An 18,173-nucleotide genomic window follows, 5' to 3' on the forward strand; every position below is an offset into this window, starting at 1 on the left:
AACATTTCACCTGATGCAGCTTGGGGCTTGGAGGATTCTATTATCTTTTTTTTAATGTTTTTTTTTTTTCTGGATTTCTTTTTTTTAAAATCTACCCCAGTTTAATCCTGTATAAAACTATATTAGGTGATTTATGCCTTGTCATCATAGAAGCAAATGATGTTTTCATAGGAGGAGTGTCAAGACAACATTTATCAGAGAAGAGTACTGATTCACCAATTATAAGAAAATTTAGACTCAGTAGTGAATGAAATAGAAAAGACCCCTATCTGTTTGTGTCTTCTGTTACAATTTTGCCCTAAATCTTCATCATCAGGAGTCATTAACATTACATATATGACAACATTAACCCCATGGCACTCCAAAGGTGCATTAGCGTGGCAGCACTGCTATTCTACCTCTTGTCCCCTGTAGCACTTAATCTCTCTTTCCTTATTTCCAAGAGATATTGCAGAGTATGAGCTGAAGTTCAATAATGACTAATTCACAGTTTGCCTCCCCAGAAGAGTCTGGGTTAAATAACCTCACTTTGGCAAGGGTCCATGCATCAAATAACTTTGTTAGCACTTTTATGCCAGCAGCACCCAACTCCTTTATACAGCCTTGGATGTGAAATCATGGATCTGAGTGATCTGTGGCTGCTCAGCTGATTTCCTGTATGCACTGCTTCCCTACACCGAAAAGTCCAGGCCATATTTTGTTTTGCATTGAACTGCTGAGAATAAGGCTTTTCCCAAAAAGTTTTGGTGGGTATTTTTTTTTTTTAATATATATGTCTAGGGAACATGCATTATAAATGGGAGCAAGGTAAACTCTAGGCTGAGCTCCACTGCCTCAATAGACTCTGGTGCCAGCTGCAGCAACACTGGTTAGCTGGGCCCTCCAACACTCGAATTGCCCTCAGACACCTGGACCTTTCTGCAGCTGCAGCTGGAGGCCAGGTGAGGTAGCACAGAGTATGCTGGGTGGCACCAGCCCTCCCCAGCAGGCAAAGGCAGGGCCCCTGTCATGTCTGTGCCTAGTATAACATAGGGAGTTCTGACTCAGTTTTTAGCTGCATGTAGTGTAACACCAAACATCTCGGTGCTCTACCAGCATTTAAGCCAGCACATACAAGTTTGTAAACTCCTGCTGGGTTCAGTCTGACTTGCACCGTTTCAGAGACATTGAACAGCAAATGGTAAGTACATGCAGCATCTTGTTTACAAAATACAAACTCTGCTTTAATATGAAGCAGTCACATCAGTAGCAAACACACTGGGTTTCAGCATGTTTTTAGTATTTCTAAATAGGAAATATATAGGAAAATAAAAATGTCTAGCACTTTCTGTGTTATATTTAGATCAAACGAGGATACTAAGGCTTATATCTGGCTTTGATATAATTTTAAGCTTCCTGATTTGGTCTCAAAAATTAGAAGTTTTGTAAAGCATGCTCTGCTTGAGAAATGCCTACCATACTGAAGAAATTCCTTAAAAAATGTGCATTTTCTGTTGTATTTTTATCTAAAAGGAAAATAAGTGCTTTTTAGATTAGAACTTGATACAAAATGAGAGCTTTTTGGTGCGCTATCTGATCTGAGAGATGTGGTGTTAGTAGGCTGTAGAGCCAGCCTTGTCAGCTGCCTCCATCTGCATCAGACTCTTGATAAAGGGCCAGTTCTGACTGATGCATGTATTGTGATATTCAGTGCTACATCATCTAACTTCTAGGCACCTACACCAATTAATGGGCTTGATACCTGGTTTGTAGCTATGTATTTATTTATGTAAAGATTTAGATTCTGAAGCACTAGATTAGAGAAGTCTGCACTCTGCATGAGATGCTCACTCAAAGTAGGCAGAATCAGGTTCATTTTCATGACTTAAGTACCTTATTATGGTTTGGAGAAAGCATTTACAGACTCAAACACTTTCTTTAAGGTTGGTCCTGAGGCTGATCCTAAGTACGTTTCTCTCAACAGATGGATGATGATCTCCTTCTGCCAATGCTCTGGGTTAAGTTCTTGCTGACAAGCCTCTATTCTAGTATATTTTCTGCCCAAGGAGATTGGTGGTCATGTTTTCTTCCTTTCTGAGAACTCTCCATCTATTACTCTTCAGCATATTCAATTCCATCCAGCAGGAACCAAAACAGGTTTGGAAACTTTTTTTTAGGAATACAGCACCAGCACCTGAAGATTTGCAATATCTTCCCATACCTGCCCTACACAGTTACGTTGTAGATGAGGAAAGATTTTAAGATGTACTTTTGGTTCTAAGCATGGAAAGGGAGATTTGGTCTTTAATTTAACTGTTTTTAGTTTTACAGTTAACTGGTTTACTGTATTTTCAACATAAATCATGCTCTGCTTTTGATTTATAAATATGAAACACACTGATATTTTTTTTCTAAAATACTTCAGATTTTTTTATCTTTAAAGTCTTTCTTGTTGTTATACAGCAACAAGACGTAATGGTTCTAAATTAGCATTTTCTTTGGGTGTTGTTCATCAGAACTTATTTTCCGTTATTTGTCTTTCTGCAACAAGACAAATATTCTTCTACAACAAAACAATTGTAATAGTATTCTCACAAGTCCAATTTATGTGGCACATTGTCACAAAAGAGTACCTAAGAAAATGCAGAATGGCTATAGAAACCTACTAATATGCTTTAGAATCTCCTTGCAGGAGCTAGAACAATGTACTATTAAAACTCCAAATACATATGCAATATGTGTTTTTAAAGAAAACTTTATAAATATGCAAATTTAAGATAAACAAATACAGAATAAAATGCACTAAGAAACTGATATGTAGACAAAGGTTTATTTACACCATACAACATTTTAAATATTTTATACACAGCTGCAGCAGAGAAAGCTACTCTGAGCTTTCCAGAGAAAACTGCAATAATAAAGATGTGAAATATATTATTCATATAAAAGTGAGATTATTACTTTATTGCATTTAAAGCAATGAAGAATGTAGCTCAACAGACATTCATTTAATGACAAAAACTTTGCTTTTATATTATAAAGTAAAAAGTGTAGTAATGGCCAAACAGACTGTTATAAACTTTAAAAACTGCATAAATATATACATTGTGCTTCATGGTGAAGTTTTTTGAAAACTAAACCAAATGAAGCTGTTACAACATGAATTGTTGCTTGAGGTTTATCTATAAAGATTACCTTACAAATCCATTCCACGGGTACTTACAACACACGATGGTAAGAATTGTACACCTGGTTCTCCACTAGCCGCACTAGTGGGAATATACTGTACGAAAAAAACCACTGACATTTGGCACAGGAAGAGCCTGACATAAAGTAGTCACAATGTTCAGACAGGAGCGTCAGGATTCCCAAAGTCTCTTTATTGTCAGTGCAATTAATTAGTTTTTGTTTTGTTTTTGTTTTGTTCAGTTTGTTTTTGTTAAACTTCTGTTTGAAAGTCACCTTCTTGCACATCTAAAGGCAAGTTCAGACACTTCTCCCATTCTGCTGGTCTGAGTTCTAAAGCATCTTTTGCCTCTGTGTCTAATACATTTATTGTTGTATAGTGTTGGTAGTCACCGGTGGTTTTGAAACTGTCCCATGGAGCCTTGCTCGGTGCTGAGTTCTCCTGAAGACCAAAGAAAGAAGAATTAAACCCAAGGATGAAATAATGTCTTTTCAGTTTGTAAGGCTGATTGCTGACGTGCTCTCATGAGACACAGAAGCCAGAGAGGGGAGATGGCTTTGCAGGGAGCCAGGCTGGCAGGTGTTCAGCGCTGTTGCGACTCTTTCTCTGTGAACAATCAACACTTTGGCAGGCTCCTCACCTGAGCTGCCAGCTAAGCCCTTTCTTTCACAAGAACCAACGTACATGAGGAATGGCCAAGTGATCCAGTACCAATAGCCATCTTTTTAATAGTGGTTGTGTAGAAAGGTGGGAGAAAAGAAGGGAAGGTAATTGAGAAGAGCTTGCTGCCTGAAATATGGAGTGGTTTGAAACAGGGATTGCCAGTCAGATTTTAAACTGGGGCAGGTGCATGACAGAACCACAGAAACCTAGTCCTTGAAAGTGCTGTGAGAGCCCATCTTACTTTACAGGCTGATGAGCTCATGTATATTAGGATTAACAGGCTGAAAGCTGCTTATTTACTACTGATTTATTTTTTTTTAATGCCAAGTTTTCTAGGGTAGAAGGCAATAGGGACTAAGACTGATTTAATTCATGGTTTGTGCTGTAACATGTTGGATGGGACTCGGTTGCCAAAACTTCACATTTTTGCAACATTTTAGATACTTTCGGATTTTCTGTCTGATCTCCTATCAGCCTTCATGAGAGGTGCAGGTCTCCTTTGAGTCCTGTGTCACCACTGCTTGTACCATGCTCTAGACTAAGACACCTGAGGCTGTCTAAAATAGCCTAAGATGCCTATATTTAGGTACCTGGATCACTCTCTGACTATCTTACAGATACACCATTCCTCTAGGCAGCTTTTATTAGCAGACTTTTCAAAAACACAGTGCCGATGCAAAACAGAGTAAACGCAACTCGTCCACTGAGATTCCCTTTGAGATTTTGAATTAATTTAAGCTTTATGTGGAGAGCAAATCTCAAATAGGGAGGCAAACGCAGACTTTACATGTCAGGAAATCTCAGAAGGGGGAGTGAGCAAGAACTGGGTGCAAAATAACACATATCACAGCTAAAGGTTCATCAAAGAATCAGGGCCAGGGCCAAATTTCTGATGGATTAGGATGATGTGATGTAAATCCATTGGCCTCGCATCTGCTTAATACCTCTTCATGTCTGAGAGTAGCTCTTCTGAAAAAGTTATAGAATACAATGATTCTAGCTCAGTTCCATTTAATATACGGTTTTTATATTATAAGATTATATAAAAATTGTTACTAATCATAATATTACTGCTAACAAATATGTCACACTAAATTAGGCATTTTAATTAGGCAGAATCAACTATTTCCTTGCTCTCATTATCAGATATAGTCAGGGTGTTATGCATGTGCGTATGAGTGTGTGTGTATAGATTTGAATTATGATGATAGCAGAGTCAATTCAGGATGATTTAATTTTTGCTTTTCCCATGGTAAATATTTATAAACCTATTATGGAAAAGACATGGCATTAAAGAGAACCTGTGCACTTTCTGGACCATCTCACATATAGGTGAATTTAGCTGGACTTGTTTGTAGTAACTAATTTTATATCTGCTTGCCTAGCTAGAGGAAAAGCCCTATTGGCCAAACTATATTAGTAAGCTGCTTTCTCTACATGAAGAACCTTGGACTTGGTAGGCACACACAGATTTGAAATGTATTCCCTGAAGTTCAATTACTTGTCATCTGTAATGTCAGTGAGTTAGTTATGGTCTAGTTGTAAAAACTAATGAATCTCTTAATAGGCTGGATTACTGAAAATATCTGTTGTTCTAATTTCTGAGGCTATCTAAAGGTAGCACAGAGAGAGGTCTTCTTGGGAAATATATTGAATTCAAAAGACTCTTGTTTCACTCTTGTTGTTAAGGACCCATCATATTTTAAATATCTAAGAAGGAAAACTTACCATACTGCCTGATTTTGGTACATCCCGAAATCTGTCCAGTGTCTGAAATTTCTGATTTAACTCTTGAAACAATTCCATGTGCCTCTTTCTTGTATGCATGACCTTCTGCAAAATGGAACATAATTGCTTATATTTATAATTGAATCTAGGCTTTTTTAAGAGAAGCATTATTTTCTCCAACATAATAAAGTAAATTGAATTTGGCAGGGCCATCTTTTCCCTATAGACTCAACCAACAGAAGTGAATTGCACTGAGCCTTCTTTCTGCTCTGTTTAATGTTCTTCCTGTGTACAAGAGACTGTTTTTACCCCACATTTATTGAGTTGCTGAAATTAAGGGACACTGGTTTTGTGCTAGCCTAGAAGTATTTTGAAAGTGATGGCAGTTTCCTAGAAGGATATTTCTCTTGCACATTAGGAATATTTTCTAGAATTTCTGTTTTCAGCACAGATGATAATATTTTAATTTCTATAGGAAAGCAACAGCAGTTTATAATAGTCCCTACTGGAATAATTTTTATGAGAACACTGAACTCAGAAATCTTGGCCCAAAATGGAAAAGCCCCAAATCTGATGACTTTCTAATTACAAATCTTTTTGTCATTCAGATCATTATAAAATGCAGTTGAAATAGTGTTCATATTAACAAAAGTAGGCACAGTTTTTCAATTTTACTTGCTTCCTTATTTCATGGACTGGGCAGTTGGAACCCACCCTCCCTCTAGCCCATGCATAGGGTACTTTTCCACACAAAATAATTGTACGGCATTCCTGTGCAAGAGGCGGGGATGACAAACAAGCCCCCACAGCTGGAGCAGTGCTCAGCCATGTATCTGCCTTGGCAGTACATGGAGAGTGAAGCCTGCTCTCAAGCCTGGGCCATCAAGCCCACCATCTGAGTTAGTTCTGAACAAAAGTTCACTCTCAGCTATGGACTCAGACTGACCTCTGGAGCAAAGCTGAAGGCTCTTACTGTTTAACCAAATTCATGGTTATATGGTCTGAGGACAGGGAACAGGAGGGATGGAGGAAGCTTCGCCTCAGTTCAACAGCAGATGGGCTCAGCTTGGCTTTTCCTAAGCTTTCGTAACTGCTTGAACTTGAGTAACAGCCAGGGCAGCAGCCAATCATGTTGATAGGAAAGGTGCAGGACACCAGCCTCTATGCATGTTCACTAATCATCAAACCTGATTTTCCCTGGTGTTGTACCTGACAAACCCTGTGAACTTACATACGCAGTGCCGGAGTGTGACCCTTCCCAGCAAGTAATCCTTCTGCCAAGTTTGGATGAGTACCTTTCAAAATGGAGTAGCAGTGCCTGACTCTCAAATAACACTTTACCAATGCCAATTTTAACTTTTATCTTTCATTTGCCTTCTGTGATTATAAATCTCATGAAATGTGGCTGCTTTCTTGGCCATGCATTTCTACCGCTATGTTGTAATAAGCATATTATCCTCACTATAGCTACATCATAGCTTGAGAACTTGTTTCACTTCTGCGAACAGGAAATTGGCAACATTATTCACAAAAGAGACATGAGATACAGCAAGCAATTAAAGACCTATTAATGTAACATGAGTTGTGGGGTGAATAAGGAAACAATTTTGCAGGATTTGGTGAGGAACTCCTTGCAAAACGTAATTTAACTAGAGATAGGTGATCTAAATTTATGGGGGCAGTTTCACTTAATTGACTTCCTATGGATTCTTTTAAGCTACTGCTGTTACGGTAGGCAGGAATATGTAGCAAATCTGATATACATAGAACTTAAAAAAGTAAGGTTCTGTCTTAAAGACTGTTACTGGCTGAAATAAGGAGACATGCTCACAGGATAAAACAAATTTGGTGGTTTAAAATACTGGCTCTAAAATCAGGAAATAACATATGACTGTGAAACAAGTATCTCCAGTTGGAAAAATTTTAATAGAAGGCTAGGAAATAGAGCGAATGTTACTTTCTGATATTTTTCTGAATCATGTACCCAATAATTCGTTAAATAGCAAATATGAATAATTCAAATGTCTTAGTTCATTACATTGTTCCTGAGGAGAAGCAGGTGGGAGGAGAAATTAAATACTTGCATTGGGAAGTCTGCCAGAAAAAAAGGCTTTACATTTTATTCTTAATAGCAGAATGACTGGTATGCATATGTACCTATGGACCTTTTGGTTGCTTTGTGTTTTCCTGGCTTCCATTCCATAGTTCCTACCCAGTGACACCTGCTCCTCCCCAATGCTTATACAGAATGATCTCAATGGAAGGTGCAGTAACTTAAATTTCCAACTTTTTGGGGGGAAGAAAAGAAAAACTTTTCTAGAGTTCTTTTAAATTCCCTGTTAGAAAACACCATCTTGTCTCCTTCCTAGAAAAAATATGCTCTGTTGCATAACTCTTTCTCCTTTATAAGAAAATAACACACAAAGTATTTGTGGGAGTTTAATCTGTTTTCTCTATTAAACGGGCAATGTTGAAAACAGAGCCTTATCTATCTTACAGATATATAAGTTTTACGAATACAGAGCTGGAGATCTTGACCGATGTACACTAGGATGGTTGTTGCAGCATCAGGACCTCAACAGGATGGAAAAAGGCTTCTCATGCTTCCCTTTGAAAACACACTTCCTTTAGCTGCAGCTGGGGATTTGCCCATTAATGCTGCATCCCCTCCAGAAGCACCTGAATTGGCGACCAGGCTACAGACACACATCTTGTGGTCTCTTTAACTCTTATGCCCTACAACCTAAAGGTGGTCAAACTGCACTTACACCCTTTCCACATTTCTACCTCTACTCACAAGTAATGTCAAGTGTGTGTTTTGAAAAGACTAAGCTTCACTCTGATGAGCATCTGCTCTCAGAAGAGGATTCAGAGTGCGGATGGCTATCATCAACATGGGAAGGACTTCAAACATAACTCTGTATCCTGCTCCCTTTTTAATTTATGACAGGGTTTTAGCTGGACTTTAGCTCAAGCACGAATATTCTCATGAAGATTTGTGGTCAATCTTATGAATAGCATTAATGATGATAACAATAACAATAATAATAATGATGTAATTCAGTTTGCCCTGGAGATTTTCGGTGTTGTCGCAGGTAAAAATGTTCTCTCTCAAGTATTGTATGAAACAGCTAAGTGAAAAGAACAGATGGGGGAATGCCTTCCCAGCCCTATAATGGAAACATGCTGTGTTTTCAAGATGTTATAGGTGTGATCAGTTGCCAGATTTAGGAATGGGAAAGGATCTTTCCCTGCAGGCATTTTTTTTTTTCACCTTTTTCTTCAAGAGGTGCCTTCAGGTTAGTAAAAGGATTATTTTAAACTTCTGTGTGAGTTTGCAGTGTTATAATGAATAGCTATTGAACATGAAATTCTGAAAGAATACAGCTCCAGCAATTATTGATCGATTTAGCATTATTGCTGGTAAGAGTCTACTGCACTGTGGAAAGAAAAGACAACATTCTGGTATTCACACTGGTCCTGTGTACCCTTGCTCTCCCTCGTGGGTGGAGCACAAGAAGAGCCAGAGATGACCTGAATCCTGGCGAGCAAGGTAATGAGACACTTTTCTGAAATATTTGGCATAAATGTTATCACCAGAGCAGATCCGATGAATCCCTTATAGAAAGGGGAGAGTGGGTCGGATGGCTGGGGAAATCCAGGAGTCAGACCCTCTCATAGAATTTAAAGGTAACTGTGATCTTGAATCCTAAAATGCATGTCAATACTGTTTAACTCTCCGGTATGTTTTTGTAAGTGTCAGTGCACACCTATTATAAAGTCCTCTTGGGAATTTCCAGAGCATCTGTATTTCTGTTCAACATAATTAGAATGAATTTTATTTGATCTGACAGCTAACTATTAGTGCTGAACCTTCATTAAAAAGCTACCTGTCCAGCTTTAGGGAAAAACAGAACGTAATAACTGGGGTTGGAGGGCACTTAGCTGGGGTTACCACAGCCAGCAGCAGCTTGGATCCAAAATGCCCAGACCTATATGGATACCAGACTGCATGAATGAGCCTAAATTAATCCTTGATAACAGCAAGAAAAGAGCCGTAAAACATGTTGACAATTTTAACAAACTCCAAAGTTTGACTGCATTAGTCAGTGTTTTGCAAAATCTAATAGTGGACAGTATGTTATGTAGCAGAAATATTTTCTGCCTACAGACTAACCCAGCATGTTATGGTTTGTCTCCTTTTTTCTACATAAAGGGATAATTTAAGAATGTAATGGTAAACTATTTAAAAAGTGAAAAGAAGACACAGGTAGCCCAGTTTTTGAGATCCTCCTCTCTAACCAGCTTAAGATCTATGATAAGGGCTGGCCAGTTTAGATGTCATCCTTTTCTCTTTCCCTTTCCTTCAACTGGAGGCATATATATATATATATATATATAACACTACCCAACACAGTCAGAGGACTGTTATTATTTACAGTCCATTGCAAAGACTCTTAAAAGTACACTTGTATTTCTACATATATTGATGATAACAGGGACAGAGTATTTTATGGTGAGTACAGTCATAGTCTGCTTGTGTTCACGCTACGCAGCAGCTGTCTTTGAGTTTCATCTGTGACCCTTGGAAAAAAATTGCTTGTCTTGTCTTGTGTTTCTTTGTTTTTACTTCAAATTGTCAATGTTAAGGTGAGTGTTGCACTGCAGCCTACTAGCACAGTCTCTGTTTTGGTGTTTGGGTGTTTTTTTTTTTTTTTTGTTGCTTGGTTTTTTTAACTATGGAACTTTGGCTTGACAGCAGTTAGGTCAAACATGTCCAAAACCATTCTCTGGCACCATCTAGAATGGAATGTTCTCTATGAGTGCTACTAAATTCTCTTAGTTCCCAAAATAAGAAGTCTACAACCAGATTGCTTGCTGTGAATGGTACCTACGTTGCGCCGGTTCCCTAAAGACATTTCGGAAACTGTTTGGAGAGACAAGGGTGGTCCAGAATAAAACAGCAAAGATCATTCTAAAAATTCATCCATACAAAAACTGGCATTTTGTTACCCATGAATAATCCCCTAAATGTTTAATTTGGTAAGATAGGCACAGCCTGAGCGTTTGTCTTGTATGGATATAGAGAGATAGATACGTGTGAGAGCCTGAGAGTGTAGTGACTGCTGGGAGACTGTTAAAAGGAAAAGGATGGAGGGAGCCAAGCTTGACAGTCTTATCCATACCGTGTATTTAGCATTTCTTATCCTCAGAACCATATCCATAGTGTTTGTTATCCTCAGAACTGTGGAAGGACATTGTCTCAGAGAGTGCCAGCTGGCACAGACAAAGCAAAGAAAGTGTTAAAACATTTAAGTAGTATGGCCAATCACTCTCACCTGACTTCACCTCCAGGCTTTATTCTGTTTTGCAGTCAAGCTGTGTTGAGATATCAGTGTTTTGGCCACACAACACTATCTCAACTCCCTTCATCAGGATGCCTTGCTGAGCAAAGGAATCTGGGTGGCTATGTGAACATTTTATGGCTTTTTTTATTTTGCTTTACCTCAGCCGACCAGCCATGCTATGTGTAAGAACACAGGAAAGCCCACAGGCTTAATCAGTGGACCCATAAAACGGGGATGTGAGATGGGGTTAGTCTTGAGTCAGTATTTCTAAAGCACAGCAGCAACTGGCACAATATCGTTGCCACTCTCGCTTCCTCAGCAGTCACTCCCAATGGCCCCATCTTTCCCTTTTTATGAACAACTATGTTTTCCTGCATTATAATCATACTTCTAAAACCATTAGGCTATGGAGCTACAATGCTGCAAACAAGAAAAGAAAAATGTGTAAGCTTCTTAAATAAACTATGTGAGTCAAAAGAAAATATGGAATGGGCAGCCTCATCCTTGAGAGCAGGATGTGCACCACATTGCTGGTGTTTGTTTGGTGTTGAATTATGCTCTCCTGAGCGATAGGAAGAATGTTTCAGCATCTGTTGCCACAGATACTAAAGAGAACGTTCTCATCGTGGATGGCATGATATTCCTACCTTTCAATAAAGAAGAGTAAAATTCAGAATACTTTTTTCACTATAATTATAAAACTTCTGTTCATATTTCTTGAATTTGATTTTAGAATTTCTTGCTCATCAGAATTTTGCTGTTGATTCCTGTTTTCCTTCTTCCTTTCTACACATTTATCCTAAAGCATATTTAGGGTAATTTTTCATTTTATTTTCCTTAAAATTACTGTGTGAATTTTTAGTGCATTATGTTACATGATGACTTAAAGTAACTATAGTCTCTGGGGGGAAATGACATAAGAGATTAAGGCATGATGCTAAACTGACTACCAAGAAATCACAATCAGACACGGAAGGTCAGCATTTCAGCAAACACGTCACCAAAGCAAACCCTTCTATCATTGCAAGGCTTCTATGGCCACTGCTATGGCTGCATTTTGCAAGTTCTGCCTCTTTTTTTACTGTGAACTAGAAGCTGAAATCTGAAAGTGCCTGTTTTGTGCTTATAGCCCAAATAATAATAATAGTAATAAAAAGCTTTTGTTTGCACAGGCAAACAGACAGGGTTATTTTTAATGTCATGGTTGATATATACTGATCACTCGATGTCAAAGTTTAGCCCAAGATCTGTAGGTTCCGTGCAAATGATTGTTCAACTTCTCTGGAGACACACATAATGAATTATATCAAACTATTAATATGCATAAACAGACAACCAATGCAAAAAACCCCAATCCATAAATGGTTAACATCCCCTTGAAAACTAACTGCTGTATTGCTTCTGGTAGAAAGAAAAAAATCCTCGAATAAACAGAACTCTAAGAGATTTAATTATACTGACTGTGATAGAACAAAATGGTCATTAACTAACGCAACCAAACTTTCTCACTCAACAGGGTCTAAGTCTGAAATTGTGGATATCCAACCTAAAGCACCTTACATGAACTTGATTTTTTATACAGTATGTGATTCATAAGCTTTGACAACTGCAGCACTTCATTGTTTCAAACTTGACACATTCATAATCACTATTTGGATGTGAAACTCATATGCTAGTAAATTAGAATTGAAGAAAGAGAGATAGAACAAATGATTGAGAATCTCTTGAACAAAGCAACTTTCTGCAATGATGTGGCCTGTCCTACAAGTGTCACACTTTTTCAATAGATAGCCAGGGAAAATAAAAGAAAAGAAATTAAAAAATCCCAGATGAAAATGAAGAGGCAGAGAATTTAAAAACTGAAACCATGATTGTTAATATTGCAATATGATAGCTTGATTTCAGAATATTTTACAAACAAGTTGCACCAAAGTAGTTCTAATGAATTGCTCATCATGTTCTGTACAGTATCAATTGAACAACCCTATGACATCTACTATGTTGGAAAACTAAAATCTGCTAAAATGGACACTCCACATTTACTTTTAGGAAAATACTTTCAATGATCAGGAATAATTCAGTAAAACTTACTTCAAAGTCAAGGTCCGAATAACGTGATTTTCTTCTCTATTAAGCAGTAAAAAAGAAAGAAAAAAGAGGTTGCATTAACAAGGGGACTATTCACCAAATCATGCTAATGAGTCTAAATAACATTCTTTTTTTCCTGTCAGATATATATTAGGTATTCTGTAAGAGGTTGTAGATTTTATCTTGATAATTTAAGATTATATGCATGACTTTGCATACAGTTTATTAGACCAGTATCATATTCTTTTATCTGAAATAAACCACACTGCATTTCACCGGGATGCATAATGTGCATGTTATTTGCATGCAATTGAACCTGTTGGTGTATAAAATAAATCTGTTTCTATACTTTCTGCAGTATTTGTCAATTATCATAATACTTAGAGCTTCTTTACACAGATATCTATACATATCTATGATTTAGACTTTTATAGGTAGAAATTGATTCTTTCCTACATCAGGCTTACATTGGTACAACTCCATTGATTTTAATGGAATAACTGGTAGCAAAATCAAGCCAAAGCCATCTATGCTTTCCATAGCTTCAGCTTGTTTGTTTGCAATGACAATCTGGATGAAGAAAGCAATGATTTTGTTTTACACTTATGACAAATCTGATTCAAAGCGTCTGATATAAAGCAAGAATGATTTACTAGTGAAGTAATCACTTGTATACAATGCAACAGAATATGATTGCTTAGACATATCACAAATAATTTAGCACAGATTTTTTTACAGATTCTAAAAGAAACCGATTATAAAGTCAAATTATATCAGAAAGAAGTGGAGATATTATAAATAAGAGATTAAAATATCTTTTTTTTTCTCCTAAGGTTGGCAATTGAATGGCTTGTAATAGACTAAAGAGGTGTAGAAAGAAGAAGCGAGGTTGCAAGAGCTGAAAAGAGTGCAAAGAACATGTGAATGGGAAGAAAGACATTCCTCTTCAAAAAGGAGTGTAAAAGGAAGGGAAAATTACCCCCCAAAAAGAAAAGGCTTGCTGCTACAATTTAACTGTTTTTTGTGGTAGGATAAGATGGCTTTAAGTCATGGTGAAGGAACCTTTTCAAATTGCACCTGATTTCTGCAGCGAGATACAAATCAAACTTGTTAAGTCAGGATGAATAATGTTACTGACTTCATTAGGCACTGATTTTATTTGGTTTAACAAACATGCAGGTTTCAGTAAGCTATTTTGTTTTCTTGCAATTGAAAGAAATAATTTTACAAGTCTTTTAGGTGTAGAAAGCGGAAAACGTTTGGTGTCTGAGCTCTTGATAATACCACTTTCTGACATGCTTATGGTTTTGTAGTAAAATTTTGATGCTCCAATCCACAATAATATGAAGACTGTTACTGTAGTATTGTCAACACATTGGTGCCTAAAGAGCTGGGAGGCAGTATAAAAGAACAGTTTATAATACAATTAAAACAACCAACAACAAGCTTTGGAGAAGCTATCTTTCATCAGCAAGGCTTGGCTTAATGTAGCACACTTTAAACAGAGTATTTAAAAATAAACAATTCTGCAAAAATAAGTATCATGAAAACATGGAAACAACAAGTAAGAGGTAAGAAAAATATGAGGATGTAATGCCCAAATTCTTAAAAGCAAATTCTTACTTCTCACTCATATTATGAGGGCCACGGTACAAGTGTACCTTTGACATAGGCCTTCATCGTTACACAGTAAATCAGCACCTGAAGAAATCTACGTATTTTTAATGAGGGATCTATTTTTAAGGTACAATTAGAGCATATCTACCACTGTAGAGGCTCAGTGGTTACAAAAGAAGAAATATGTACAGCAGATAATGAGGTGAAGTTTACAGGACTAGCTTTGAAAAATGCTTGAAAAAGCTATTTTTAAGCTACAGTTCAGTAATAAATCTGATGTCATTGAACAGTCTGACTGAGAAGGAAAATTTACTAAGAAATGTGTAGTTTGCTGGATACTGTGATGTATAAAATTGGAGCTTTTGTATTTTGCCTTAAGTCTGCTTGAGCACAGTGAAAATATTGCTGGTGTAACTGGGTTATTAGGTTTTGCAGCCAGACAACTCTACCACTGTTTAGATGGTAAAAAGACATATCTAACAGACTGCAATATATCTAACTCAGCTATTGTCAGAAAGACGTAACTATTGCAATTTTTCTGTTCGATCACACCAAACAGGTCATACTACAGGTTTACCTTAGGATTTTTTCTAGGGCTCAATAAGAATCTATCACAAACACATCTATTTAAAATTTATGCAGTAAAAAACATCTGCTCTGTGCTTGTGCTTCACTTTTCCGTGGCTGCATATGGTGAAAAACTGCACAAGTGCTGTCAGAATCTAGTCTCCTAAAACACAAAACGTATGCAACTGTCACAAAGATCCAAAGAGTATCGGGGTTTCTGAAAGTTTCTGTGAGTTTCTGAAAAACAAAGTACGCTGATCATGAAAGTGATTCTACAGTATTGTCACTGACACCACTAGGTACAGGATCAGGTCCTTCTGGCTACTGCATCATTGCCTTGAAATGACCGCAGTGTTATTTTCTGAGAGAGGGAACATAGGCAGAAGCACGAAGTCATTGTGAATCTCATAAGGATGGAATAGTTTCCCTTTGGTCCCAACTGGAAGTTGTCATTTTACTAAATTATTCTCATAGTTTCTGTATGATATACAAGCCTAAACCATGCAAATAATCACTTTATACATTTTTTCTTATATGAAGTTTGTTATGTCTCTTCAGGCTGAGAAAAATGGGGTTTTCCATACATACCTAAGTGTTTTCAGAAATGAGTCATCTGGTATAATTTAAATTAGCAAAAGCCAGCAGCTGAATGAAGTTGAGTAAGGGCAAAAAAAAATCTCATGCATCAAATGAGCTGCTGAACTGGTCACACCAGTATGTTCCTTTTCAAAAAGCTGATGCTTTTCCCCACCACTAAAACTGAAAATGATTTTAGCTGACATAAAAATTAGACTGGATGCTGGTGTTTCTTTCAAGGATTAGTTGGACATCCACTTGAGTATTAACGTTAGTAGATATAAATAACAAATACCTGTAAAGGATAATATCTATGACTTGCTTCATTTTAGTATTTTGTAATTGACCAGGTTCTGCAGTGATGGTTCAAGAATGATAGAGAGAAGGGCAAGTATAAAGTGACATTTCTGCTACAATACCCTCCCTGGTTCTTCAGCAGTCTGGGAATTTCCTTGGGAGGACCTTACTCTGTTGAGCTTAGTAATATTTTTTACATCACTCCATTAGTCTAATCATGTTTTATAATTATTCTTAATTTTGACATCTAAAATGTGCTGGGGTAGTGAATTCCACAATTTAAATATGCATAACATGACAAAAGAAATTATGTTGTTTATCCCTTTGCCATTTCACTTGATGCTCCTGTTTTTTATACTATAGGAAATATGAATAATCGTTCCCTAGTCACTACTTAGTCATCCGTTCTTCAAGCTGAAGAGCCCTAAATATTGGAGACCTGCAAGGGTAACTAATAAAGAGACTGCCTAAAAAACTGAGGACACATGCAATTACCCAGCAGCAGAGGGTTAACTGGTGTAATTCTGAAAAAAATGAGGGGTGTGGGTAAGTAGTGAACTGCAACACATACACAACTGCAAGTGCTATGAAAGAAAGGTCACGTCTCTGAGTGGGCAAGGGTGGAAACAGCCCTTTTGGAACAACTCCGGTGACAGTTCTGCATCGGCACCCTGCTCTAACAGGAGCCAACTCATTTCTGTAAACCAGGGAAATTTCAGAGGCGGGCAGCAAATGGTACCTTTAAAGAGTTAATAACACTGGATCAAGAAGAAAGGATAAGAGTGATACAGCTTGTTTAGACGTTTGCTCTGGAAAAGGCAAACACAGAAGATTGTTGAGAAACCTTAGAAGGATATAAACACTGATAAACAAAGCTGGTGTGAGAAAAATCAGAAAAGTTGTAATTCTGAAAAAAAAAAAGGAAAAAAAAAGAACATTTCAGAAACGGTGTTGGGAATAAAGAAAGTTTATGTAACTATGCAATAATCTGTTAAAGAGAACAGTGGAGATCCTTTACTCTAGCCTTGAAAGTGAAGTTTGACTATGCATTAGAGAAATGCACTGCAGAAAATGTTCTTGCATTGATAGAAGAGATGACCTGACAAGATTTTTTCTGTCTCTGATTTCTACAGCTGTTTGATCTTAATTGATAAAACCCATTTTGTGGAGATATCCACCCCCCACTCTTCATGCCAGGACCAAAGTGAAACTCTGAAAAGAGGTTTGCAGCAGTAATTTATTTAAAATCAATTTTACTTTGTGCTAATCATGTATAGCTCCTCTGTGTAATTCCAAGCAACTTTAAACTCTGCTCACTGAGGGACAAAAATAGAATACTGAATAATAATTTCCATACACCACCATGCACTAATCTGCTGGTACCAGGAAAGAGCTGCTCTCACTCAATGACTAATAAAATCCCTCTCCATCTCTGTAAAATGGCAAATGCTGGGTTTTCTCCTTATTCTAGTCTGTATTAGAGCACTACCTGATTAATTACATAGATACTCCTGAATATACATTGCGTTGTGCAAAGTATAATTAAAACCAGAGATACTATATTATAGTGAGGGCTAAAACCATGCTTCCATTAGTATAAAGCCTTATTATCAGCAGTTTATAATTTCACTCTGAGATTAGATTTAACATGCAAGATCTTAGCCTGGGGAGGATTTTTTCCCAGAACAAAATTAAGGGAAAAATATTTTTGGCCCTCAGAGATATAAAAGTGGAATGTGGATAGACAGTTTTGATGTAAAATGCCTTTTGTCTGTATATAACTGAAAAAACCCTTAGTTTCTGAAGTGGAGATTACGTTGGCTATTAGTTCGTAACATGAGGTTAAATTTTAATGAAAAAAATGAATTAACTCTTTAATAGGGAATTTTAAATCTTTAAAATATGCTAGCAAATTTAGCACATCAACACACAGCACAAACATAGCTTCAGTGCTCTCAGTTTAAAACTTCTGGCAAATTATTCTGTTTTTCTGCTCCCTTTTTTGATAGGTTAAACTGCATATGTATTTACTCAATCAACCAAAATTACTTGCTTTGTGTTTCTGAAGACTTTGGGGGGAAATGTAGCATTTCTTAAATAGGCAAACAACTGAAAATATGATG

General features: G+C 37.1%; 1 protein-coding gene across 8 annotated transcripts in view; it reads right to left on the bottom strand.

The window, feature by feature from the left end:
• Nucleotides 1-753: 753 nt before the first annotated feature.
• The window catches only part of ADGRB3 (adhesion G protein-coupled receptor B3), a 471,033-nt gene continuing 453,613 nt past the window's right edge, over nucleotides 754-18,173 (bottom strand). For 5 of the 8 annotated variants that reach the window (XM_080388812.1, XM_080388813.1, XM_080388817.1 and 2 more), the window contains 3 exons: nucleotides 12,997-13,032; nucleotides 5,558-5,662; nucleotides 754-3,607 (listed from right to left, as the gene is read on the bottom strand). In XM_080388812.1, the coding sequence (XP_080244938.1) occupies nucleotides 3,419-3,607; nucleotides 5,558-5,662; nucleotides 12,997-13,032 (330 nt within the window). In that variant the 3' untranslated portion in view covers nucleotides 754-3,418. Of the gene's footprint in view, nucleotides 4,799-5,557; nucleotides 5,663-12,996; nucleotides 13,033-18,173 lie in introns of all 8 variants that reach the window. The other 3 variants (XM_080388819.1, XM_080388818.1, XM_080388815.1) reach the window with 3 other exon arrangements.

The sequence above is a fragment of the Falco punctatus genome (genome assembly GCF_963210335.1).
Source record: "Falco punctatus genome assembly, chromosome: 5".
Classification (NCBI taxonomy): Eukaryota; Metazoa; Chordata; class Aves; order Falconiformes; family Falconidae; genus Falco; species Falco punctatus.